This window comes from Chenopodium quinoa, unplaced genomic scaffold, assembly GCF_001683475.1.
Source record: "Chenopodium quinoa cultivar QQ74 unplaced genomic scaffold, ASM168347v1, whole genome shotgun sequence".
Taxonomy (NCBI): Eukaryota; Viridiplantae; Streptophyta; class Magnoliopsida; order Caryophyllales; family Amaranthaceae; genus Chenopodium; species Chenopodium quinoa.
Genome location: NW_018743448.1, coordinates 2,355,365 through 2,381,229, shown reverse-complemented (window position 1 = coordinate 2,381,229; position 25,865 = coordinate 2,355,365). Strand labels below are relative to the sequence as shown.

Below are 25,865 nucleotides of genomic sequence, written 5' to 3'. Positions count from 1 at the left end.
GATATTCATTTTGTTCGAGAAAAGGTTGCTTTGGGATAAGTTCGAGTTCTACATGTTCCTTCTAGATATTAGTTTGCGGACATTTTCACAAAAGGCCTACTACGTGACTTATTTTGGATCTTAGATCCAGTCTTAGCGTACGACTTCTTCCCGCTATGACTGCGGGGGTGTGATAGATATTATAGTTATGATAATATTTGTCGCAGATTATTAGGATAATATTTGTATATATTCTGTATCCTTATCGTACTAGGAGTACGAGTCTTGTACAACTCTATATATATTGATCAATGGTACACACTCCAGATTGATGAGTTTTCCCGAAATCCAACAGTTTTTGTGTTGATTTTTTTTGTTGCTTTTGTGTTGTTGATTTTCGGGTTGATCTCTCTTTTTTTTTTTTTTTTTTTTTTTTGGGGGGGGGGGGGGGGGGGGAGTGGGGTGGGGTTGCGGTGGTTGGTGGTTTGTGTTGTGGGTGCCGGTAGTTGTTTCACGGTGGTGGCGGTAAGTGATTTATGGTGGATGGTGGCTTATGATGGCGGTGGTTTTAGGTGGAAGGTGGTTTTGGGTTGCGGGATAGGTCGGGGCAGGGGTTTTAATTTTTTTTTTCTTTTTTTTTTATAAATTACCGATGGACAAAAGCCATCGGTAATCGAAAAATATTGATGGCTTTCAACCATCGGAAAAAAAAAAATCGATGGCTATTGCCATCGGTATTTACAAAGGTAGCGATGGTTTGTTGCCATTGGCAAAACCATTGGTATTAAATTTACCGATGGCTTTTCCATCGGTATTTTCAATTTTTCCGACGTATTGTTATCCGATGGCCAAATCTCAATGACAGTCATTGGTAAACGAGATACCGATGGTTTTTTATACTTTTACCGATGGATTTTGCCCATCGAAAAATGGCTCATTTCTAGTAGTGAATGGAGAGATTTGAAAGGAAAATTCATCATTCTTCCATCCCCTCCCTCCCCTTCCCTTCCTACTCCTTCCGTCCCCTCCCTCCCCTTCTTTTCCTTCCCCTTTCTCTATACAAACACACCGTGAGGCTCAGTTTTTTTATTTTTTTTATTTATTTTTTATTTACTATTTTTTATGCCTTTGCAAAGGAGATTATAGCTTACATCTTTTTAAATTCTTTTTCTTTCTTATTATTTCAGCCATTTGGTCAAGTTCCAGCATTTGAAGATGGAGATCTCAAGTTATTTTGTAAGATATATATGATGCACCTTAAATTAAATAGGTCATCAACATGTAATGTTTTGGTTGCAAGTGGTCTAGTGGTTGAATTGGTTAAATTCAAGTTGTGTGAAATACATACATTTAATTGTTTTTTATTATTATTTTCACGCGAATTGAATGGAATGACTTATTATTTTAATAAATTTATTTACATTCATCACGGAGTAATATATATAATGCATCCACTAAGAAAAACTAATGGATCTGCCACTAATCAGATTGAACAACTTTCAATAACATGAATTATGAACGTTGTGAACTTGTGAACTTGTGATTAATTAAGGTTATGTTATTTATGTAATTTTGATTAAAGCTTCACTAACATTAAACAGAATCAAGGCAATTACAAAATACATAGCACACACCTTCGAAGGCAAAGGAACTTCTAAGTAAAGACAAAAACCAAATGGCAAACATAGCCGTGTGGTTGGAAGTCGAGGCTCACCGATTCGATCCTATAGCCACTAAACTTATTCATGAGCTTCTTTTTACGAGCTATTTTGACAAGGAAACAGACAACGCGATTGTTGAGGAGAATGAAGCTAAGTTGGCTAAGGTCCTTGATGTTTACGAGGCATGGCTAGCAATGTCTAAGTACCTAGCTGGTGAATGTTTCACATTGGCTGATCTTGATCATATGCCTGCCCTTCAATACATAATGCGTATAAAAGTGAAGCAATTGATCGATGAACGCCCTCATGTTAGTGCTTGGTGTAAGGATATCTTGGCTAGGCCTGCTTGGGAAAAGGTTTGGGCTTTGCAAGAAAAGAGGTTGAACTAATGTTTTTAAATTATTTTAAGTTGGTGTTTTACTAATTGTGTACCCAGGTTGTGATTGTGAGTTGAAATCTATTGCATTAATAAAACTTTTTGAATTTTTTTTGTAATTTATATGTATGAATTACAAGTAATAATTTTTTATGCAAAATTAATAAAAATTGATAAATTGTACGGTATTGTATGTTTAAGCAAAAGGTACGTATGAATTAATAACTTTGTATGCAAAATTATCAAAAAGAATAACAGAGGAAGTATGTATGAAGAAAAAATAAAAAAAGTATTGTGTAATCCGTAATTATCCATTTATCATTCTCTTTCCCCTTTCTTAATAATTGTGTTAGATTATTTAGAAATGATGCAGTTGTTTATGATCTGTGATCTATAGAAATGTACCTTAAGGTAAAGGGGTAAATCTTAGCACAATCATGTATTCCACGACAATTGGCCAGGCCTTGAAAGCAATTTGTAGTTAGTTTGACTAGAATTGGTTTACATGAAGAATTGAAGACAACTTTTGAGGCCATGTATGAAAATGAAAGGGGGGAGGAGGTTGGTGGTTGTATTATTTATATACTGATTTGACAATATTTTCGTAAGTACATAAGTTATGATATGTTTTAATAATGTTATATCTGTTATTAGATGATGTAAGGTCCCGTTCTTCCCAACTTTAAAGAAGAATTTTAATAGAAAATTAATAAAGCTAATTTCACTTAAATAAAATTAAATTTTATTCGTTAAAAATAATTTTAATTTAGCAAAAATAATTAGAGTTCAGTAATTTTAGTTCAACAAAAATGAGGTGAACGGAATAGAGCATAAATGCAAATATTCAAAATATCGTCATTTTATTACATTATACTTCATTTATTTAGTCAAATATTATCTATGATTGACATTTTTTGTTGACAAACATGAGAATTTAAATGTTTTAAATACTTGGTAACAAAGTACCATAATCAACACCAAAACTTTAATAGTTCAATTCGTAAAAAGGTACAATTGTACTACGTACTGCAACAGAGGCGGGGCTACAAATGCTAACACTGAAAATGACCCGGTGTAATTTTGTTAAATTGGGCCCTAAAATCATTTATTTAAGGAAAAATATTTTACTAAATTATAAATTTTATGATAAAATTGAAGAACAGATTATTGATTAACAAGTTTTCTCTTTACTTTGTCTAAGTAAATTTCAAATATTAGGGCCCTTTAATTGTATTTTCACTTAAAAGCCCTGTGCGATCGACCACTCTGCACATGTTTAGAACCACCCCTGCAACGATCCTTTATGTTCATCCTACTCTGATTGAATGGAAAGAATAAAAAGGATTAGAGACTAGTATGTGTACTATTGTGCTAGAGTGAGAGCTATACTAGTAGTCGTGCTACCATATAAATTTTCTTAACGATTGAGAATATTCCACCTCTAGGCAATTTCGTCGAACCAAATCCCAAACACATTACATCATCACAGACGTTGTTAAGAGAGATAAGTTCAAGATCTCCACCAATTATTGTTAATTTAAAATCAAAAAATTCAAAGTAAACAAACTTATTTAATTGGAAATGATAACGAAAGTTACCTGAATTAAACTAATTCAGCTCACAGTGCTCACACTATAAATATTCTACTCAGTACAGATGAGATTTCATCAAATTAAGTAAACAACCACTTTTATAGCCAAATTCATTCATCTCTTAGGTTATTCTCTTACATTTAAGCTTAAGGCATAGCCATGGGAATCAAGGTTCATGGAATCCCTCACGGTGCTACCCTTCGTGTTTTGGCCACTCTTCATGAAAAGGAAATCGATTTCGAGTTAGTTCCCATTGACATGAAAACTGGTGCTCACAAGCAACAACCTTTTCTTTCTCTTAACGTAAGCAACCTTATCTATGTTCTCTTTCGTCCTCTATAAGAAACAATATATTTTTCTTAATGTTCGTTTATCCCCGTAGTTTAATTTGGTTGTTATATCAAAACATTACGATCTGTATGATTTTACTTAATCCATTTGACTTTAAAGCTCTTACATTTTTTTGTTAAATGAACATGTAAAATGAGAATATGGAATACATTATACAAGTATATAATTTGCACAATTTTTTATTATTTATTTATTTATTTATTTATTATTATTATTATTTTTTTTTTTTATATATAAATTTAGCCTAAAAGGTTGAATAGTCAATTAGAATAGTCTTTGTTTTGCCCTTCCAAAGGAGTTTCCAAAATTATGTTTACTTATTAATTTATGTCTTGTAATTTTAGCCATTTGGTCAAATTCCGGCACTTGAAGATGGAGATCTAAAGCTATTTGGTAAGATACTTCCTTCGTTTTAAATTTGATCACATAGTTTGATTTCGTGCACTATTTACATAATAAATGTCGGGTCTTGTTAAATTTGTCTTCTCAATTATGTTTTAAATATCTAATTTTTATTATTTTTGCTAATATATATGTAATCAATAATATATACATTAGAAAGTATGCATTGACAAACGTTTCTTAATGAAATGTGTCATCTAATATGAAACGCAGATATAAATTATATTTATTGATCCTTAACTTTTTTTGAGAACTATTGATCCTTAACTTAACTAACATCATTCAACATGAAATTTAATTAAGTGTTATTATGTGTCCGTGAGCACACGTTAAAAAATTCATTTTGTAACAAAATTTTTAATTACCTCTTATCTTTAAACAGAATCAAGGGCAATTTCAAAATACCTAGCATTCACCTATGAAGAAAATGGAACTTCCCTTTTGTACAAAGATGGAAAGAAAATGGCAGACTTAGCCGTATGGATGGAAGTCGAGGCTCACCAATTCGATCCAATAGCCACTAAACTCAACTATGAGCTAGGTTACAAGCTTTACTTGGGCATGGAAACCGACAATGCGGTTGTTGAGGAGTATGAAGCTAAGTTGGCTAAGGTCCTTGACGTTTACGAGGCACGATTAGCAACGTCAAAGTACCTAGCAGGTGATTCATTTACTTTGGCTGATCTTCATCATTTGCCTGGACTTCAATACATAATGTATAATAAAGTGAAGCGTTTGGTCGATGAACGCCCTCATGTTAGTGCTTGGTGCATGGATATCTTGGCTAGGCCTGCTTGGGGAAAGACTCGGGCCTTGCAAAATGATTTTAATTAATTTTAACTTATTATCACCACCCTCATGATTATTAGCTATGCAATGGTTCATATATATTATGTTCAATATTACATTCTATGTTACCTTTGTGTTTACTAATTGTGTACCGAGTTTGTGATCGTGAGTTAAAATTATCGTTACTAATAAAAGTATCGAGTTTGTGATCGTGAGTTGAAATTATCGTTATTAATAAAAGTATTTTGGTTTTTCGGTACATCATTTTGTGTTATAATATCAAAATAAAGAAAATCTGGTCTTACTAGAGATACTTTAAATCTTGATTATGTTATACAACTCACAAGTGTGTTGCAATTATCAGATCAAATATGAATGTATGTCATCTATAATGAAAAGAGTAATTATTATTTTAATTGAATACTATAAGACCTATAAGCTACGAAGTATGTGTTTTTTATTGACCTTCATATAACGACAAAAAAATAAGAAATAAAAAAGCTAATTCGAACCATTATTTTATATTTTTGTGCGAATTTTTACAATTACTTACACTAGTAGAATAAAGCAATTGGGCAGCCTCAAATGGGCAGTGGTTGATGAAGTTAGTCTCAAGTTTCAAGTGCATAAATCAAGTTTTATTATTATTATTTATGTGATTTGAATGACTTCTTATTTTGAAATTTGTATATACGTAGTGTTTATTAATATAGTGCATCGACTTAATTAGAGAAATTTATAGATCCGCGACTAATTAAATCAAATAACTCTCATTTATATTAACGTTGTGATCTTGTGAACTCGTGATTAAAGTTTTGTTATTTATGTAATTTTGATTAAAGCTTCACTTAACATTAAACAGAATCAAGGGCAATTACAAAATACATAGCACACACCTACGAAGGCAAAGGAACTTCTAAATAAAGACAAAAACCAAATGGCAAACATAGCCGTGTGGATGGAAGTCGAGGCTCACCGATTCGATCCTATAGCCACTAAACTCATTCATGAGCTTCTTTTTACGAGTTATTTTGACAAGGAAACAGACAACGCGATTGTTGAGGAGAATGAAGCTAAGTTGGCTAAGGTCCTTGATGTTTACGAGGCACGGCTAGCAATGTCCAAGTACCTAGCTGGTGAATGTTTCACATTGGCTGATCTTGATCATATGCCTGCCCTTCAATACATAATGCGTACAAAAGTGAAGCAATTGATCGATGAATGCCCTCATGTTAGTGCTTGGTGTAAGGATATCTTGGCTAGGCCTGCTTGGGAAAAGGTTTGGGCTTTACAAGACTTATTTCAGCAAGGAAACAGACAACGCGATTGTTGAGGAGAATGAAGCTAAGTTTGCTAAGATTCTCGACGTTTATGAAGCTCATTTGGCAACGTCGAAGTACCTAGCTGGTGATTGTTTCACATTGGCTGATCTTCATCATATGCCTGCACTTAATTGCATGATGCGTACAAAAGTGAAGCAATTGCTCGATGAACGCCCTCATATTAGTGCTTGGTGTAAGGATATCTTGGCTAGGCCTGCTTGGCAAAAAGTTTGGGCTTTGCATAAATGAGGTTGAACTAATGTATGTTCGTTCTTAAATTATTTTAATTTGGTGTTTTACTGATTGTGTACCGAGGTTGTGATTGTAAGTTGTAATCTATTGCATTAATAAAGCTATTTGGATTAATTTTTTTTTTTTTTGCAATTTATATGTAAGAAATAACAATTTTAATGCAAAATCATTAACGTACAATTCAATAAATGATAGGGTATTGTATGCTCGACGGAAGGTATGCATGAATTAAATTTTTTTATGCAAAGTTTTTAAAAAAGATTAATAAACAAAAGATGTATGTAGGGACCAAAAAAAAAAAAAAAAAAAAAAAAAAAAAAAAAACAATACTGTGGATTTGTGGGTGGTGATGCAATAGTTCGTAAAAAGGAAGAAAAAAAAAAGAATGTAATCCATTTCTTCAATATATATATATATATATATATATAAAATTGTAATCCATAATTGTACGTTTACTATCATTCTCTTTCCCCTTCTTAATAATTGTGTTAGATCCTTTAAAAATGTTGCAATAATTTACAGGAATGTGCCCTAAGGTATGTAATATTAAAGAATAAATCCTAGCACAATTATGTAAACCACTACTATAGGCCAAGCCATGAAAGCAATTTGCGTTGTAGTTAACTTGAAAATTTTTTTTTTTCCTTTTTTTACGTGGTAAGATTAATCGGGCCCCAACCGAAGGCTCCTATTACAAGATACCTAGCTGGGAATGCCCTAGAGGGTAGGGGGTAGGATTTGTCGCTGGTGAGGATTGAAACTCGCACCTCAAGAATAGGCGACCTCTTGTGCCACTGGACCAAGAGGTCTCCCTCTAGTTGTTAACTTGAATTTGGTTTGCATGATGTATGAAAATGAAAGAGGGAAGGGAGAGGGGGTTGATGGAATGGTGGTTGTATTATTTATATATTACATTTGACAATATTTTTCTAAGTACGTAATTTATGAAACGTTTTTATGTTACACAAACTATTAGGTAAAGGTGGGCACCGTGTCAGGCCGTGCCGCCGCGGGCCACTGTGCCTGAGAAGTCGTGCTGTGCCGTGCCGCCCAAAGTCACAGGCCTGCCCACGGCACGGCACGGCCCACGTGCCACTCGGGCTCGTGCCGTGTTGGCCTGCGTGCTGGCCTGCTGGGCTGGCACGCTGCTCGCTTGGCGGGCTGGCCTGCTGCCTTCCTCCTTCTTTATATATATATATATATATATATATATATATATATATATATATATATATATATATAATGTATTTATCTATTAATAGTTTATAACTTATAATCTTATATTATTATTTTCTAAAATAAATTAAGTGTAATATTTATGTTTTATTATTTTTTATATTTATTATTTTGTTTATATATTTTGTTTATACTATTACTTTATAGGTTAATGTTTATAATTTATTACATTTATTTTTGTATTATTAATTATTATAATTTTATTTTTGTTATATTAAATTACGAATTATAACTTAACGAAAAAAGAGCAAATTGGACTTTGGATGTTAATAATGCATACTTCATATTATTATTACTTGAAAAAATTGTACAATGATAATAATGATAAAAATCGTACAAGGGTATTAAGCAAAAATTGGATAATGATAAAGATCGTAAAATGATAATATTGATAATGATAAAAATCGTACAATATACAATAATTATCTATTTTTTTTCTTCTTCTTCTTGTGCATCTTCGTCTTCGTCTTCGTCTTCGTTTTCAAGGTCATCGGCTAGTTGCATAGATTGGGAACTAGCCGAACCCGAACGGTCGGAAGCGAAGGTTCCTTCATCGTTGTTGTCGTCGTAAGAACGGTCTTGGGACCGATTTTCCGCATCCAACCAATCTTTGAAACACACGCACATTTCAAGTGTTTCGGGTTTTAGACTTGTTCTTCTATCGTCTAAAACCCTTACGGATGCGCTGAAAGCTCGTTCGGAGGCAACAGACGAGACTTGGATAGCAAGAATGTCTCGTGCCATTGCCGCCAAAGTTCGATGCTTCATGCTTTGTTGTTTCCACCATGCAAGGAGGTCGAGGTTGTTTATCTCATCGTCGTCCATGCCCTTGGTGAAGTCGTAACTCAGGTACATTTGCAACTCCGAGACATCGCTTTGCGTTCTCCTTATTGACGAATCACCTGAAAACCTTGAAATCAAGTTAGTAGCTTGTGAAAATAAATGTTTGGCCTTCTTACTTACGTTTTTGGATGGTTGGTAAGGCCCTGAGCGAGGAACGGTGCCATATTTGTCTTCATAGACTCTATATAAAGCAAAAAACTGATCCTTCACATTAGTCTTATAGTTTTCTACATCATCGTCAAGAAGCATGCATTGAAAGTAAATGTCAACTAACATAAATGTGTTTTCATACTTTTGCCTAGGATCTAATATGGAAGCAAAAATATAAATCAAAGGAGTTTCACTATAATATTTACGCCACTTTGTTTCCATTGCTTGAAGATACTGATCATAATCACTTTGGTTGCAATGATCAACGAAAAGTTGGGCAAGTAAACATGCATTTGAAAGAAAGTTTTGAGCACAAGGATTATAAACAAAAGAAAAACAATACGTCATGTTATATAATAACTGTAAAAATTGCATATATCGTTCACATTTAGCCCAATCATCCTCATATATAACATTGTTTGGAAATTTTTGGTTGTAAAACATTGTCAACGGATTCTTGTACTCAATTGCGTTGGTTAACATGTCATAGGTGGAATTCCACCTAGTTGGGCAATCGGTTCTGATTTTTATTGCCCTTATCTTTTGTTGTCTTAGAAAACTCTTCCATTCTAGGTATCTCATGTTTGAGCTATTAATAGACATAATAGCTACTCTAATTTTGTTATAGTATGGACCCATTACTCTAAGTCCATCCCGTACACACAAGTTAAGAACATGTCAAACACATCTAGTATGAAGTGCATCACCATCTAATATTACATCGGTCAAGTTTTGTTTGACATAATTAGCAGTATATGTCATTGCGGTTGCATTGTCAAATGTCATAGACATCATCTTATCTCGAAGGTTGTATTCATTTATTGCTTGCATTAAATGGTGAGAAATGTTAACACCGGTTGGGGGTATTCCAGCATTTTGAAATGGATTATTCGTTTTTGTAACAACCATTATTGATCATCTACCCAATGGCAAGTCACACATAAATAGTGATATTTATAACCACTATCCCAAGAATCGGCAGTCAAAGACACTCACAGTTAAGGTTACTCAATTCGGCTTGTAACCGCATTTTGTACTCTAGGAAGTTTTTCATGGCTGCGGAACGAACGGTTTTCCTAGAGATTCTTTTATGTTGGGGTTGTAATGCTTTGTTAATGTAAGTGTTAAATGGGTCACTTTCGAAAAAAAGAAAAGGTTGTTCGGCGTGTACTATCATTTTCCCTAGTTCATCCCTATCCCTCTCATAGTTATAGGTAAAGCCGTGTGGATGAAATTGGGAAATTTTTGGCTGGGTTGGATCACTAGCTGGTTTTGCACAACTTTTCATGTGTCTACCTAAGTGTCCCGTCCCCGATGTGGATTTTGCGGAGAATGAATGACCACATGTTTTACATTTTGCTCTTGTGTGGTCTCTACTTAGGAGGAAATAACGCCATACCTCACTTTTGCGGCTTTTGACAAGTACCATCTCACTCTCCGTTAACCATTCCTCATGTGTGTGTGGGAATTGGGTGTTTGTAGAATCGAGGGTTGGTTGGTTAGTAGTAGAACCAGAGACATTTAGGGTTTGTTGGCTACCTTGGCTAGAATAAAAATTTTGTTGGTCAAAGTAATTTGGTGGGAATTGACCGAATTGTGGAAATTGGTTTGGTGGTGGAAATTGTGGAAATCCGGGCATATTGTAGGGTTGAAAACCGGAAGTACCATCGTGCCTAAATTGTTCAAAGCCTTGGGGGATGTTACCGGGGTCATTGGTTGGAATGGTCGGATTCGGAATTTGGGGGCTCGTTGGATTAGGTGATTCTCTATAACTACTACCACGGGTAAGTCGGCCCTTCCCCCTAGATGATTGGTTGTTCGATGCCGTAATTAACAATAATAATTAACAATAATAATAATAATTAATAACAACAATTTTAACAATAATAATAACAATAATAATAATTAATAACAACAATTATAATAATAACATTATAACAATAACAATAATAATAATTAATAACAATAATTGTAATAATAAAAATAACAACAATAATATTTAATAACAACAATTTTAACAATAATAATAACAATAATAATAATAATAATTAATAACAACAAATATAATAATAACAATAACAACAATAATAAATTGAAGATTAGTTTAGATCTTACAACCGTGCTTCAACGCTTTCCACTAATTACGATTACGAACTTTTAATTTTTTCCGATATTAAGAAATAATATTTAGAGAATTTAAGAGAATTATTAGAGAATATAAGAGATTAAGGATTATTAGAGAAATAAGAGATTAAGAGAGGAAGATTGTGAATTTGTGATTTGGGAAGTGAATGGAATTGGGCATTTATAGGGAATTTGGGAAGAAATGGGGGAAAAAGAGTCGTTTATGGCCGTTGGAGCAACGGAAAAAATGGCAAAAAGAGTCGTTTTTTACCGTTGCAGGCGGGCCGTGCCTTCGTGCCGTGCCACGGGCCATCACGACGGGCTTGAAGCGGGCTTGTGCCAAAAAATCAGATCGGTGTCTGCGGCACGCCCAAGGCCCATGGCTGGGCCTGCAGCGGGCTCGTGCCGGGCCGTGCACGTGCCGCTCGCGGGCCCACCCGACCCGTGCCCACCTTTACTATTAGGTGTGGCACTTTGCACTCAACAATTCGTGCGGCGAGAAAGTAGCGACATCGGCACTCCATCCTTCCACCACCTACAAAATCAAACACATTTAACCACAATCCAGATCTATATCCCCTAAATCCCCAAATAATACTAAGAAAAAACGAAATCCTCTAAATCAAAACAAATCACAAACTAAAACAAATAAATCCCCAAAAACGAAAGACAAGGGTTTCGATTTGCGTAGGCTTAAACGACGGCGACCTGGTGGTTGGTAATTCGGTGGTTAGTGATTTGCGGATCTAGAATTGAGATGGAACTTTGTGCGAAGTTCGAGATTCTGAGTGAAGGAAGTTGATGAAATCGCCATAGAAGAAGCTTGAAAATTGAGTTGAGGTCGATTATGGAGGGTTTGAGGAAGTTGGTGGGTGCGGTAGGTTCGGTGGACGGTGGGATCGGTGGGGTGGCGTGGGTTCAGTGGTTCGGTGGACAGGGGAGTTAATGGGTGGAGCAAGGGAGGTGTGGCTGCTTGGGTTAGTGAGGTGGTAAGTAGGGGTTAAGGTGGCAATGGAATGTGGGCTTGCAAAAGGGGGAAAGAGGAGAGAGAAAGAAAGAGAGGAAGAGGGGGAAAGAGGAGAGAAAATCAAATAAAAATACATTGTATGTTGACATGTTGTTAATCATATTAGATAACAAATGACGCATATAAGTCAATAAAAGTTACATATCAGCCAATTGATGTCTGATATCAGTCAACATTAGAGACATATCAGACATTAATAAAAACGTATATATCACCCATCAAAAGAAATATATCAGCCAACAAAAGACACATATCAGCCAACAAGAGGAATATATCAGCCAACAAAAGGTACTTAATTATCAGCCAACAGAAGGAACATATCAGCCAACAAATGAAGCATATCAGCCAACAAAAGGATGAAATCGGCAAACAAAAGCCACAGGTAAGCCAACAAAATAAACATATCAGCCAACAAAATGAAATATATAAGCCAACAATTAAAATATACATATCAGCCAACAAAATAAAGATATCAGCCAACTAAAGAAACATATTAGCCAAATGATGTCTGATAGCAGCCAACAAAAGAAACATATCAAAAATTAAAAAATAAAATAAATAAAATAAATAAAATATCAGCCAACAAAAGGAATATACTAGCCAACACAAATACTATATCAGCCAACACATGAAACATATAAGCCAATACATGAAACACATAAAACATATCAGCCAACACATGAAACATATCAATCAAACCTGCTGCATCAAATTTTCATGCAGCAGTCCGCACTCAATACCTTCTCTTTATGTTATATGTGTTATTAGACGATGTAAACAATGTATATATTTAAAATATCGTCATTTTATATGAAAATTTTATAGTGATCGTTTATTATCTATGGTTCACGTTATCGATTGTCAAACATGAAAATTTAATTTGCACATGAGACGCAACACCAAAATATTAGTACTTTGTAAAATGGTACAAGCTAAGTGTACTACGTTTTCTCTATCCTCCATTATATTCATCCCACTTTGATTAAATTTTTCCTCACAAAAAGACTTCAAATAGTAAGAATAAAAAGGATTAGATCGAGACTAGTATATATACTAGACTGCTAGAGTAAGTGCTATACTTTTTTTTTTTTTTTTTTTTTTTTGACAAAAGCATATTATAATGATAAATCAGAGTTTACAGCATACGAAATAAAAACTAAAACTTACTACTACATGGCTTTTAACATTTAAGCCTTTCCAACTTTCGACACTAAACACCAAAATACATAACTGAAGCTGGCCAGAAAAGTTGCGAAACATGACCTCTTTACAGGCCAAAGAGCGGATACCTACTTCAAAACATAAAGAGAGCAGAGAGTATCGAAACTGTTTGATCATGGCTAGTTTAACCTTCCCTAGTGGGATCAACTTATCACCACGTAGGGCCTTCAAACCGATCACATGGACACATGACCTTTCATTCATAAGCTATTCTTGTTGGCAAGAAAGCTTTGACAACGTCGAGGCTCGAGAAACCCCAGAAAAAAGTTTGGGCGCCTGCTTCGGATAGAAAAAATTAAGAGTAATGATCACGATGATCACTCCAATGAAAGAAGCAGAATGACAACCATAGTCATTCCACCATAAAACACACCACACCCTAGCCATGGCCAACTTCTTGTTCATCCCCCAAACAACGGCAACCCAAGTTACCTCTCTCAACACAACAACAAAACCAAATCCCTTGACAAAGTATCCAAGCTCCCTCCTCACACAACCATCCAATAAACTATAGCCAAAACAACCAGAAAAACAGGACAATAACCAAGAAAGGCTAAAATAAACCATACATAATTTTAAGAAATAAAGTAAACTCTGAAAACAAGAAGAAAAAACATACTTAAGTAAGACGACCAAATCAGAGAGCCCCTCTCGGACCCAAATCCGAAACCATAATAGAAAAGAATCTCAAAACCCTAACCCTAATTTCACCGTTTCCGTCATGAACCACTCCTGACGGTGGCGTTAGGCCTAGCCCTCCAGCGCAAGGATCCATGAAACCCTAACCCTAACTTTACGTTTCCGTCACAGTCAAAATTACCAATGACCTTTATGACGGCGGCGTTAGGCTTAGTCCTTAGACCTCTTGTTTCGCCGGCGAAATCCTTTGACCGTGAACCTCCCTCTCAGAGGTGGGTAATAAGGGGCTACTCTAAAACGTCTTAGCCGTGGAAAGGGTCACAACAACACCTTCAAGACTGCGATTAAAAGGGGATAAGAGAAGAAAAGAGGGTGACGGCTGAGAAGAGAAGAAGGAGAAGAAGAGGAGGGCGGAGCCTCGCCTGCGATCTTCACCGATTAGAGGAAAGGGAAGCAGGTAGGGGAGGGCGGAGACTCGCCGGCTTAGAGGGAGCGAAAAAGGAGGAAACTCGCCGGAGAAACGGTTGCGGCGCCGGATCTCCGGCGAGCACCTAGGTTTGCGGGGAGGTGGTTCTTCTGTTAGAGGAGAGAGAAGAGAGCGTTTAGGAGTTTTAGCTTGAAAGTTGTAAGTGCTATACTAGTAGTCGTGCTACCATAACAATGGAAAATTGTTCCGGGTGAGTTCTACTAACTTGTATTTGGATCAGTATTAGTTTATCGTTTAACAAAATATTTGCACAGTCAACGTAGATTGACTGCCCTCGGGGTTTGTTTGAGAATAATCGCTTTGATGTTAAAGTCAGTAAATAGACGATGAGAGCTTAAAGGTGATTTAAGATCGAGTGTTTTAGTTAAGAAAATCATACCTTGGAACTGAAATGTGTAAAGGTAAATCCTCAAGATGGTGCCACGTGTCAATCTATGTGGTTGTGCTTTGTCAAGTGGGCGATGAATGTTCACGTGGTTGAAAGAAAATCTTCATGTGAATGGCAAAATAGGTTGAAATGGGTAACAAACCGGTATAAAGTTATCCAAATATAAAGATCCGATTAAATTAATTTGATCCTTATCGGCGCCGGTATCATCTCGTACAACAATGTTATGCCTCTAGACAATATGGTGGAACCAAATCCCAAACACGATAAAACATTACATCATCAATGACGTAGTTAAGGGAGATAAGTTCAAGATCTAGACCAATTATTGTAAATATAAAATAAAAAAATTCAAAGTAAAAAAACTTATTTAATTGGAAATGATAACGAAAGTTATCTTAGTGGGACTAATTAAGCTCGATCACACTATAAATATTCTACTTAGTATAGATGAGATTGTTAACAACCACTTTTATAGCCAACTTCATTCATCTCTTTGAGTATTCTCTTACATTTAAGTTTAAAGGCATAGACATGGGAATCAAGGTTCATGGAATCCCTCACGGTGCCACCCTTCGTGTTTTGGCCACTCTTCATGAAAAGGAAATCGATTTCGAGTTAGTTCCCATCGACATGAAATCCGGTGCTCACAAGCAACAACCTTTTCTTTCTCTTAACGTAAGCAGCTTATCGATGTTCCCTTTCGTCTTTACAAAGGAGTTTTCTAATTCATTCTTATTAATTCTTTTATTTTGTGTTGTAACTTTAGCCTTTTGGTCAAGTTCCGGCATTTGAAGATGGAGATCTCAAGTTATTTGGTAAGATATAAATATGTTGATCCTTAACTAAACAAACATTGTCATTCCCCATGAAATTTAAGTACTATTTTGTTAGATAATATAAACTCCTGAATTTGAGTGATTTTCATTGATTAATATTTATAGGGTTGCATTGAGAGTCCTAATATATCATAAAGATAACCCATACAAAATATATCATAAACATAGAAGGAGAATATTTTACGGATATTCTCTATCATAATCTATGTCCATGAACAAACATTAGAAAATTCATTTTGTAATAAAATATTTACTTACCTATGTTTAAACAGAATCGAGGGCAATTTCAAAATACATAGCATTCAACTATGGAAATGGAACTCCTCTTTTTTCAAACAAAGATGGAAAGCAAATCGCTGACTTATCCGTATGGATGGAAGTCGAGGCTCACCAATTCGATCCAGTAGCCACTAAACTCAACTATGAGCTAGGTTATAAGCTTTACTTGGGCATGGAAACTGACAACGCGGTTGTTGAGGAGTACGAAGCTAAGTTGGCCAAGGTCCTTGACATTTACGAGGCCCGATTAGCAACGTCAAAGTACCTAGCCGGTGATTCATTTACTTTGGCTGATCTTTATCATTTGCCTGCACTTCAATATATGATGCTTAATAAAATGAAGCAATTGGTTGATGAACGCCCTCATGTTAGTGCTTGGTGCAAGGATATCTTGGCTAGGCCTGCTTGGGGAAAGGCTTGGGCCTTGCAAAATGATTTTAATTAATTTGAACTTATTATTACAACCCTCATCATTATTAGCTTTGTAATGGTTGTTTGTATTATGTCTAATCATGTATTCATTTACTATGTTATGTTGGCGTTTTACTACTTGTGTATCGAGTTTGTGATTGTGAGTTAGAAATTTATCGTTAGTAATAAAAGTTTATATTGGAAATACATCACATCATTGTTGTGTTATAATATCATAATACATTATGCGGTTATGCCTGGTCTCACTAGCGATATTATAAACCTTGATTCACTTACAACTTACATGTATATTTTAATTATCATACATGAACCTAAATCGTCTATAATAAATAAGAGTAATTATTATTGTAATTGAATAATATATAACATAAGCTATGTGTCTTTCATTGACTTCTCATATATATAGCGACTAAAATTAAGAAATGAAAAAATTAATTCGAGCCAATAACCATTATTTTGTTTTTGTGCAAGCTTTTACTATTACTTAAACGAAAAATAGTGAGTCAAGTCGTGCACTTCTTTAGTTGTTAGTTTGTTACCACTTGTTTTGCAGTCCTAATATACTAGAAAGAGTAGAAACATTAATTAAGTGGAAGAAAATGACAAGTAGCTTAGCTTGTCCAATTAAATGTTCAAGCTCAACCCAAAGTTGTTGAAAATGACGGTGGTGGTGAAAAAAATATTTCTTTAATCAATCTGATAGAATATATAATAAGATATTTTGTATTTAGGATATATGTGATATATTTTGTATAATAATCTATGGAGTAATCCCAACACGGTTGGTACTCATATTATAACCCTATATATATTGATCAATGGAAATCATTCCAGACAGAGGAGTTCACAAAATCTAACACAATCAACTAATCCATCAACAAATAAAATAACACACTATTCAATTAATTATGTACTACAATAATATTGCAAACCTTTAAAACAATTAGAACTAATTTTCTAAGGTAACTATTTTTCGGCCTTTTTAGTATTAATAAAATTTTGAATTTTTGTACAAGTTATCTTCGGATTTAACCAAGCTAGCGACGTTTTAGTAATTTGACTAATGTATTATGACAAATTGAGGGAGAAGAATAAATAGAATGACTTGTTTATTATTGATCATTAGGTAGAGTATTTATACAAAATCTAAACTTATAAGATAGGAAACAATCTTCTTAAAATATATACTAGTCTAACCATAAATCTTAAAGATATATTCTCTAAATAATATCTTAACATAAAATAAACCTAAACATATTATTCTCTTAATGATATCTACAGAAAATATATCACACAATTTTCCGATATCTCATATCTGTAACACCCTCTTGCAATCGTAACGGCAGTAATACGAACGTTGCGATTGGAAATTCTTCACTTTGTTGAAATCGATCGAGTTTCACTACTCTGTTAATGTCGCCTTCAATTTTTTTTTTCTTGAATGATGAGAACGTTTTGCTTTTCAAACCAATCAATCATCAACCAAGCAGGAACGTCATTCTTTTCGAACCTGCAAAAATAACATTACAACGAGAATGTCTTTTCTTCTCGAACTCGTTGTATTTTGGTTTTTCCTGAGCAAACCACGCTCAAATCTCTTATTGGTTTTGTTTTAAAGCAAAACCAAAGTCATACCCGAAGAGCAAAATCATGCTCGAATCATATCACAAACCCTGTCTCATGGCACAAGGAGAACCAACACATGAACCTTGTCTCGCAGCACAAAGAGAGCCCATATATCTTATCTCATGACACAAGAGAGCTGAATTTTTTTATTTTTTTTAGGATTTTCTGTAAATTACCACCCAAAAATAGTCCAGTTTTGATATAACCACCCAAATAATTTTTTATTTTATATTACCACCCAATAAATTAAATTATTGCTCAGATTACCACCCATTTAGCAATTCCGGTGGAATTTCCGTCAGTGGGCCCCACTTTTTTTTTTCCTTTTTTTTCTGGCTTTCTCACTCTCTCTCCCCGATTTCACTCTTCTTCTTCCTACCTTCTTCCTTTCTTCTTCCCAACCACCACCCCCACCATTGCTCCCTCACCCCAATCCTCACCCCAATCTCCCCCACTTTCTCTCTCCTCCATTTTTGTATACTTCTGCAATCTGCTTCCTTGGCTGAATTTCCAATTTCACCTGGGTTAGTTTTGTCTTTTTGGTTTTTAATGGCCTACCTCTTGCTTTGCTGCCTAGTTGCCCCTTGCCCCCATTTCTCTCTTTTTCCCGCTTTTACTCCTCCTCATCCTCACATCTCCTGATTTTGCTGTGTGCGGGCTGTGAAGTAGAGAAGCAGAGCTGGGCTGCGGTGGCGTGGTTGCTGCAGCGGTGATGGTGGCTGTGATGTGCGAAATGGTGGCGATGGTGATTCAGGTTGCTGTAATGTGACGTCGCTGAAGATTCTGGGCTACTGCTGATTGTTGCAATTGGGGTGCTGATTGGTGGTAGCGGGTTGATGTGGCTGCGCGTGCCGCTGCAATTTGATGTGGTTGGGACGGTTTGTTCGCCGGGGAAGGGGATGCCGTGGTGGTTGTTGGGGTTTTTCAATTTTGTTTGCTCGAAATTGTCAACATTTTGAATAGAGAGAGAAATTGGATGTTTTAATTCAAAGTAGCAGTTGATTCACAACATCACAAGGAATCGAACAGTCGAGTAGCGATTGTTTCCATAATTTGATCGTCTTCTACGAGAATGTTCAAGCTCAATTTATGTTCCAGATTTTGTTTATTAGATCTGATTTTGATTTTGGTTGGTGTATGATTGATTTTTGGTTGTTTTTTTGATTGATTTTGATGGGGGGCGCTGAAATCGTTCCTATTGGATCGTGCGTGGCAGCTGGTATAGATGAAGAAAGGCGGCTGAGAGACGGATTAGGAAGCTTAACCCAAATGGGAATCACCTTAAGAATTTCCTTATAGAAATCAAAACTGACAGACCAACATAGGCTGACCAAAGTAATGCTGCCAGATCGAACGAGCCAATAACTCGAACGCTTTCGGTTTGTTTTTTGAGCAAGAATCGCAGCGTTACCTTACCTTCACCATGATACAGACTCCAAGTTCTTATGGCAGAGCACGAGGAGATTTTTCTGCCTAAACTCGGAACACAGATCGACCTGGATGTGTTAATCGTAGAGGTAGAATAGTGGCAAGCTGTTATCGATGTCGAAAGAGACTCGAAACTTTGAACCTCGCGTCGAGTCAGATCCATTACCGCTCCTCTGCTATTAGGCGTCGTTCGGTGCCGGTCGGATAGAACTTTCGTAGGGCTAACTGTCCTTCAGCAGGCAGCTACTAGCGCGTTGGAGACGGATTTATATAAGAAAGAAATTTCCTCGTAGTATCTCTCTAGATCTGGCAAAAGCAAAAGACCCCCTAACGTAATTCGAATGGAGGCTGACTGCTGAGCCCACTCTGGCACGGTTTTTCAGCGATGTTAAATGCTTTGGGTACGTTCGATTACGCCGCCCAACAACACGAGGAGTTATAGGCTCTATATCCTCATCCTTTAACTCGCTAGCAGAATTCTGGCTTTCCAGACTCAAATAGGCCAACTCATTTAGTATAGTAAAACTCAACATACGACGAGGTTAGTTTACTAAAGGAAGGTGACGTACTCCTTAATCGTAGAGCTTACTGGGGGGTTTCGGGGAAGACCCATGTGGGGCACATTTTGGGTGTGGGGGGATGTTGAATCGTGGGATTTTAAGAACCCTAAGTTGGGATTATTTGTTGCTTGATTTGATTTGGATTAATTTGGGGTTTTTGTTGTTCTTGCTTTGAAGTTGACGAAATGCCTAGATTTGATGTTGTTGCTTTTTTGTTGGATTGATTTGGGGTTTTTGTTGTTGTTGTAATGCTTTGAAGTATGAGGAATTAGAATAGCACACAGATTTGTTGACGAAAAGCACACAGATTTGTTGTTGTTGTTGATTTGTTGTTGCTTTGATTCAATGAAGAAGGTAGGAGAGAGAAAATCGGGGTGGGAGAGAGGAAATCCAGAGAATAGACGAAGAAAAAAATAAAAAAGTGGGGCCCACTGACGAAAATTCCACCAGAATTGCTAAATGGGTGGTAATCTGAACAATAATTTAAATTATTGGGTGGTAATATAAAATAAAAAATTATTTAGATATATCAAAACTGGACTATTTTTTGGGTGGTAATTTACAAAAAAATCCTTTTTTTAAAATAAAAAATCCTTTTTAAGTCAGAATCTGAACCCCGTAGTGAACATTGGGAAGCGGCGTTGAGAGTAGTGCGCTATTTAAAGGGCACTCCGGGACAGGGTATTCTTTTGAGCTCTGATTGTGACTTAAATCTGCAAGGTTGGCGTGACACAGATTCGGCCACCTATCCTCTTACACGGAGGTCTTTGTCTGGGTGGCTAGTGTTTCTTGGCAAGTCACCTATTTCATAGAAAACTAAAAAGCAGCACATAGTGTCAACATCATCGGTAGAAGCCGAATACAGGTTCATGGCGGCTATTACTTGTGAACTTGAATGGTTAAAAGCTCTACTGTTGAGTCTAGGTGTTCAAAATCCGAAGGCAATTAAATTATTTTGTGATAGTGAGTCAACTCTGCACATAGCTAAGAAGCCGGTTTTTCATGAACTATCGAAGCACATTGAAGTCGATTGTCACTTTGTTCGAGATGCAATTACTGAAGGCTTGATCTCTCCCTCTCATGTTCCAACCAACTCACAGCTCGCAGATATCTTCACCAAGGCTCTCGGCAAATCTCAGTTTGATTATCTTCTTTCCAAGTTGGGCGTTTCCAATCCTCACGCTCCAGCTTGAGGGGGGTAATGAGATATCATATAATATATTTTTGTGAGGATATCTTTTGGCAAATATTATCTATTGTATTTTAGTTAACTTCCTAGGGTACTAGCATATCTTTTGATTCTATTGTTAGGATGTGTAACTATTATATATTTGACATTATGGTCAATGAAAAATTCAAGCCATTCAATTCTAAAAAAAATGTTCATGAATTCCACCAATGGGTTTAATTTTCTAACCCACCGGTAGGGATTTTTTTTTAAACGCTCCTAAAATCTAACCTGCTCTGATACAATGACAAATTGAGGGAGAAAAGTAAATAGAATGACTTGTTTATTATTGATCATTAGGTAGAATATTTATACAAAACCTAAGCTATACTAGTTTAAAAGATATACTAGTCTAAGCATAAATCTTAAAGATATATTCTCTAAATAATATCTCAACATAAAATCAACCTAAACATATTAATCTCTTAATGATATCTACGGAAAATATATCACACATATATTTTCCGATATCTCATATCTGTAACATATTATGCTAAAGATTAATAAAACTCTTAATAACAGTTTTAATGATTGATATTACTTTGCGGTTCTATTCTTAATCTATTAAATAAAATTCAATTTTCGTCCGAAGACCCGATGCCATTGCTTATGACCTTATGTGGTGCAATGTTGTGTTACAAATGAGCATAAAAGTTAGGATATTTTGGATTTTAACACCAGACAAAAGGCTGAAAATGGTTTTTAACACCTCCAAAAAAAAATTGTTTTAACACCACATAAAAAATTAAAAATTTGAAGTTTCCACAAAAATCTTGTATCCGTTAACGGAACTGTTACTGGGGCCCACTCTAACGGATAATTTTTTTAAATCTCTCCCCAATTATCCCCTTTTGTAACCAAATCTTTGTTCGAATTTAGTAGAATCAGATCGCATTGCATCCAAAAAAACCAAAATTACTGAAGCATTGTTTGATTTTTGAGAAGAGGAAGAGATTGAAGCTGCTGAAACAGGTATGTGTGTTCATACGATGACAACGAATTATGTGTAATCAAATTGGGGAAATATAGTTCGTTGTTTGGTAATTATGGTTTAAATTCATTACGTTTATTATTTACAATTGTTTTGTACTCGAATTGATGGTTTAATTATGTTATGTATGCATGTAACTGCCCAATTCCAAAATTAGGGTTCATCACAAATTGAAATTGGGGCTTTTTGTATTAGGTAATTAAAATTGAAAATTGTTGCTGACAATGTTAATTCGTTAGTGTACAAATCTGTAAATGTGATTGTTGATCTAAAATTTATGTAGATTATGTCGTTTATTAGCTCTTCCCTTTCTAAGGAAAGAAAATTCCAGTGTGGTGTGCCAATGGTCAAGCTCACTAGCTGGACAAGGGAGAATCCAGGCAGGAAGTTCATATCTTGTAAGTTTTATGACCCAATCACAGAAACTAGGGGCTGCAAAGCTTTCGAATGGGTTGATCAACCTGATGGAACATATTGGCAAACAGGGGTTATCAATATCCTAATTGGATAAGAAGTTGCTAAAGGGCGAAGTTAATGAATTAAAAAGGGAAGTTGATGAAATAAGTGGCCAAAGGAGGTGCCTACTTCATGAAGTTGATATTTTGAAGATGAGATGCAAGGCCTTGAACGCTGACAGGAAGAGAATGAACAGAGAGTGCAATGTAGGGAAGATGCTTCAATCAAATGTTTTGGTTGGGTGGGCATGACCATTTTTATTGGTTTATCAATGGGTGTAGTTTTCCTAATGGTTAGGGGTGTTTAATAGTAAGCTGTATTAAGTAGTTATAATTTCTTGTAATGACTTGAAGTGTTATGAGTTTGGTTTTAGTGATATATATATGTATTTCAATCAACCTATTTATGACTTGTCTAAATTGTTAAATTGAGAATGTTTTAACATTGGAAAAGGATTCAAACATGGGAAATATGTGAAACACTTGCATGTATTAAAGTTGTAGAAAATGGAATTAAGCACTTCAACTATAGGTTGACAAAAGAAGCTTACTTGAAACTGTTTTAATGGCAATCAAAGCCATGCAAAAGCTATAATAATGTATCCAAATGTGCAAATGGCAATCAAAGCCATAGAAAAACTACCAAAATAGATTAAACAGACACAATGTTTTCTAAGCAGTCATGAGTACATCACTGAGTGAGGTTTAACTAGCTGAAGGTTTGCAGCTTGGACCTTGTTACAACACCAGTTTGGAGGGGTGGTTGTTGAACTGTGGGTGTTACAGGCTGAGTTGAGGAAGCCTTTGTCTTTGTTTTTGGTTGACTTGAGCTAGGCTAACTTGAGTTTAGCTGCCTTGACTATAACTGTGCTTGCTTGTTTAATGGCAGACAACCTTCTTGTTCTTGAGAAACTTTTTGTTTTCTATGTTGTTTGTTCCTGCCCCCAATTGCACTCTATGACATGGATTTAAAAATAAAAAGTTAGTGGAATAACATACATAAAGGTAAAACAAAGGGGGAGTTGTGTTACCTTTTTTGCAGCTCTATTTCTTTCTTCTTCCTCTCCTCCACCATCCAAGGGAGTGTTCAAGGGGGGTCTGCCTGCTAACTTTGTCACATCTGTATCTGGTGCAGCAGGTAGTTTGCAGGTCTTGGCATAATGCCCAAATCCCTTACAGTGACTGCATTGCTTCTTCCGCAATGTTGTGCTTGGTTGACCACCTGCAATAGAGCATTCTCCTGGCTCAAGCTTCCTTTTTTTGCTCTTTGGTCTCCCAGGTTGCACCTTAAAAGAAGGAGGTTGTGGTTCCCTCATTTTGACTCTCTCCTAGTGCTTGGGACCAGGCATTGGTTGGATAACTGGTTCATAAGTAGCCCTGTATGTGTCCATGGTATAGTATGGGTCAACATATGCCTCTATGTCACCCCTCATGTCCAATATGCATGCATAAGCATGAACACAAGGAATGCTAGTGAGTTCCCAATGGTAACATGTGTAGGTCTCTTTCTTTAAATCAACCAACACCTGGTCATCCTTCAGCTGCACCTCAAATGTATTCCCTCTTGATGGTTGCACCACACAGGACCTAGCCACAAAGTCTATCCTTCCCAGAACATTCCTCACATATGGCACTAAGTTGCTTGTAATTTTTTTTGAATCCTCCTACTTTTCATTATTCCTATTCATTATGTACCTCCTCATCCATTCCATTTGGGTGAGGATAGGTTTATCTCTGGTAGGCTTAATTACTGCATTGAAAGTCTCATAAATGTTGTTCAATAGCATGTTGGACTTGCACTTTGGTGTAAATGCATGTCTACACCAATGAATGGTGGGAATGTTGAGTAAATACTCATATGCCTCTTCATCAAGGAGTTTGATAGACTCCATGGCAATTTCGTACTCAAACTGACAATATGCAATGACATACTAGTTCAGGACAACATGTATAAAAGCATATAAAAGCATATAAAAGATCAAGACAATTAAGCATATAAAAGCATACTAATATTCAGAACAATGAAGCATAAGTTAGCTCCTTGAAGCAAACCAACTTACATAAGTGGTAGCCCTGGCTGCACTCCAAAATAGCTCCTTGAAGGTTGATCCACCAAATTTGAACTTGAAGTTAGCCCAAATATGCCTAACACAAAACCTTTGTTCTGCTTTGGGAACAACATCAACCATTGCTGTAATTAAACCCTAAATGCAGACATAAGTAAACTCATAAGCCAATCATATACATACACATGAAAACTTAAAAATTGAACCTAAATACTTAAGAGGGAAGAAACAGAAGCATACCTTTTGCCTGTCAGACATGATGGTTAGCCTAGCTCCTTGATCATGTTTAAACATTTCCATAAGTGATTCCAAGAACCAACCCCAAGTTTCTTGGTTTTCTATCTCCACTGTAGCCCAAGCTAGAGGAAATAAGTTGCTATTCCCATCCTTAGCCACTGCCACCAGAATTTGCCCAGGATAGGCACCTTTGAGGTGACACCCATCCAACCCTATTAATGGCCTACAACCTTTTGCAAAACCATCTCTAAGTGGCCTTAAACAAATGAACATTCTTATGAACAAGGGTGGCTCTGGGCTGTCAATACCATCAACAACAACATTGCACCCAGAACCAGGGTTATATTTCATCACAGCTTTCCCATAATCTCACACCCTTGCATACTGCTCCCTAGCTAAACCAAAAATGATCAGTTTTGCCCTACACCTAGCTACCCATGCCTTAAAATAAGTCACTTCAATTCCTAAATCATTCAAAACCCTAGCCCTAATCTCCTTAATTCTCCAACCAGGGTTACTCCCAAACTCTTCTAAATACCTCTCTGCTATGTATTCAACATTAATCATCTTGTTCTTCTTCACTCTAAAGTAGGTATGTTTTAATTTCAAGCTTTTAATTTGCCAAGTTTGCTGCTTAACAAGTTTTGATGCAAACACCTTGAAATGACACTTTACTCCCCCCACACATGTACAAGCAGGCATTCTACAGGTGTAACTATTGAACTCACTATCACATCTATGCCTACACTGAATTGTAATCCTTGTACTGTCATTATGCAAGAAGTAGAACTCATACTTGTTTTGAATGGCATGAAGTCTTAAGGCCCTCCTTAAGACTGAAGCATTACTGAATTTCTGACTTAACTTCAATGGGATTGGGTTGTC

General features: G+C 36.0%; 4 protein-coding genes and 1 pseudogene across 6 annotated transcripts; 3 read left to right on the top strand and 2 right to left on the bottom strand.

Moving 5' to 3' along the window:
* Positions 1-697: 697 nt before the first annotated feature.
* On the top strand, positions 698-2,386 carry LOC110739346 (annotated as a pseudogene).
* Positions 2,387-3,672: 1,286 nt separating this feature from the next.
* Positions 3,673-16,622, top strand: LOC110739278 (glutathione S-transferase-like). Of its 3 annotated transcripts, none has more exons than XM_021919745.1 (3): positions 3,673-3,911; positions 15,609-15,657; positions 15,951-16,622. In XM_021919745.1, the coding sequence occupies exons 1-3, from the start codon at positions 3,768-3,770 to the stop codon at positions 16,400-16,402; spliced, it is 645 nt and encodes a 214-aa protein (XP_021775437.1). In that variant the 5' UTR covers positions 3,673-3,767; the 3' UTR covers positions 16,403-16,622. The 3 variants fall into 3 exon arrangements, with proteins under 3 accessions (XP_021775437.1, XP_021775436.1, XP_021775434.1); XM_021919744.1 differs by lacking the exons at positions 15,609-15,657; positions 15,951-16,622 and adding exons at positions 4,304-4,352; positions 4,744-5,409 and having other exon boundaries at positions 3,674-3,911; XM_021919742.1 differs by lacking the exon at positions 3,673-3,911 and adding an exon at positions 15,273-15,517.
* Positions 5,484-7,025, top strand: LOC110739279 (glutathione S-transferase-like). Its single transcript, XM_021919746.1, has one exon. The coding sequence runs from the start codon at positions 6,088-6,090 to the stop codon at positions 6,481-6,483; it is 396 nt and encodes a 131-aa protein (XP_021775438.1). The 5' UTR covers positions 5,484-6,087; the 3' UTR covers positions 6,484-7,025.
* Positions 16,623-23,203: 6,581 nt separating the features above from the next.
* Positions 23,204-24,871, bottom strand: LOC110739197. Its single transcript, XM_021919654.1, has 2 exons — positions 23,709-24,871; positions 23,204-23,632 (listed from the first exon to the last, which is right to left on the bottom strand). The coding sequence occupies exons 1-2, from the start codon at positions 23,991-23,993 to the stop codon at positions 23,537-23,539; spliced, it is 381 nt and encodes a 126-aa protein (XP_021775346.1). The 5' UTR covers positions 23,994-24,871; the 3' UTR covers positions 23,204-23,536.
* On the bottom strand, positions 24,006-25,331 carry LOC110739345. Its single transcript, XM_021919812.1, has 4 exons — positions 24,984-25,331; positions 24,738-24,881; positions 24,373-24,608; positions 24,006-24,282 (listed from the first exon to the last, which is right to left on the bottom strand). The coding sequence occupies exons 1-4, from the start codon at positions 25,329-25,331 to the stop codon at positions 24,006-24,008; spliced, it is 1,005 nt and encodes a 334-aa protein (XP_021775504.1).
* Between the last annotated feature and the right edge of the window lie 534 nt (positions 25,332-25,865).